This window comes from Lipotes vexillifer, unplaced genomic scaffold (genome assembly GCF_000442215.2).
Source record: "Lipotes vexillifer unplaced genomic scaffold, Lipotes_vexillifer_v1.1 scaffold618, whole genome shotgun sequence".
NCBI classification, from domain to species: domain Eukaryota; kingdom Metazoa; phylum Chordata; class Mammalia; order Artiodactyla; family Lipotidae; genus Lipotes; species Lipotes vexillifer.
In genome coordinates, this window is record NW_006799025.1 from 473706 (window position 1) to 475360 (window position 1655).

The 1655-nt window shown below is 40.2% G+C and overlaps 1 protein-coding gene across 1 annotated transcript in view; it reads right to left on the reverse strand.

Annotated features, from left to right (window-relative positions):
• The window catches only part of SPAM1 (sperm adhesion molecule 1), a 6989-nt gene extending 5715 nt beyond the window's left edge, over positions 1 to 1274 (reverse strand). The window contains exon 1 of the mRNA XM_007471281.1: positions 318 to 1274. Within this exon, the coding sequence (XP_007471343.1) occupies positions 318 to 1274 (957 nt within the window). The remainder of the gene's footprint in view (positions 1 to 317) is intronic.
• Between the last annotated feature and the right edge of the window lie 381 nt (positions 1275 to 1655).

Genomic DNA, 1655 nt, shown 5'->3' on the forward strand with positions numbered 1-1655 from the left:
AAGATCCCACATGCCGCGGAGCGGCTAGGCCCGTGAGCCATGGCTGCTGAGCCTGCGCGTCCGGAGCCTGTGCTCAGCAACGGGAGAGGCCCCAACAGTGAGAGGCCCGTGTAATGCAAAAAAAAAAAAAAAAAAAAAAAAAAAGAAGAAGAAACGTGTTCTTATTTTACATTCATATAATAATGCAGAACTACCTGGGTGCATATTCCTAAAGGTTATTAAAAGCTAAATTTCACTCCCTTCAAAAATTGTGTTCAGTCCCACTAAACACCATTTATGAACAACATTCCATAGCCTTCTTACCTTGATTTTCTTACCTGAGAAAGGAATTGCAAAGACACATCAGTAAAAACGGGACGGGCATACACAAAAACTGGAAGTGGGCTTTTAGCACTGGCCACTTTAGACATCCGAACGGCTTCCTGGACACGATTACGAACAAAGAGGGCAGCTTGTGGAGAAGATTTTAACCTGCTATTCAAATAAATGGATGGGAAAAGGGCAGTGCTTTCCTTCCACAGCCAGTCGAGTGCATCGTTTCTTCTTTTCTCTATATCCCAGCAACTTCCATTGTAACTAGGTTGGTTATAATTATGATTGTAACAGTCAGGAAAAAGATAATAACCCCATAAGTGATTTGGCCGAAGTAATTTTCCCAATTTTAAAGTCTCCTGCATGAAACTCTTTGCTGCCTTTTCAAATTCCACTTTCGCTATCTTGACAGCCTCTGGGAAAGTAAGTTGTATATTTTGTTGCAGAACCAACTCGATAGACTGATCCCTGTAAGCGTCTTTAGGTTTCCAGTTTCTAGCCCAGGTAGGCCTCCAGTTTTCCCAGTCAATGACAGCCAAGCCCACATTGTCAATTGGCATGTAATAGGAAATGTCTTTTTTAGCTTTGTCCAAATGCTTTTTTAAGGATCCCATCTGGGGGATTCCTCCATACACACTTCTGCCTGTTCTTTCATCTATGTGAGGATAGTAGCCAAGTCTATCAGCATAAAATAATGTAATAAAATTTCCTGTTGCACCTTTTTGGGGGTTTCCTACTAAAGAGAAGAGGCTCAGATCTGGAGGCATGTCAAATCTTCTAGCACAACGGTCAGTTGGGGCATTCCAGGTCCAAAGGAAAGACATATTTGCAATAAGAGGGGATGCTCTGAAATCCAGAGTCAAACAACATGGAACCAGAAGGAAGGTGAACACTGCCTGGGGTACTCCACTGGACCCAACAAAGCTCCCAAAGGAGATATGTTGAAGCCTTAGTACTCCCATCACAAAGAGGAATGACTATGAAAAGCACTTATTTCTTCTACACACTTTGCTTTATCTAATATTTGATGCAAGATATAAACACAGAAGAGAGAGAGTGGGGTGAAGCCACTTTGATGGATAAAGAGGTATAATGATGATTTACATTTAAATATTCTTCTTCATGTTTTAGGAATGTTTTGCAAGTTGCTTCATCTATAACTGGGGAAAAAAAAAAGAAATGTGGAATATATTGTTACACTACATTTCTGTAACAGAGATTATAAGCTTTACCAAGTTCTCAACTTTAAGTGCAGGGAGTCTTATTCAGTGTTTGAAGATGGAGGACTCCTGTGCTTGAATCAATAAAATTATTTTCTCTTATGTATGATACAAATCCTATAA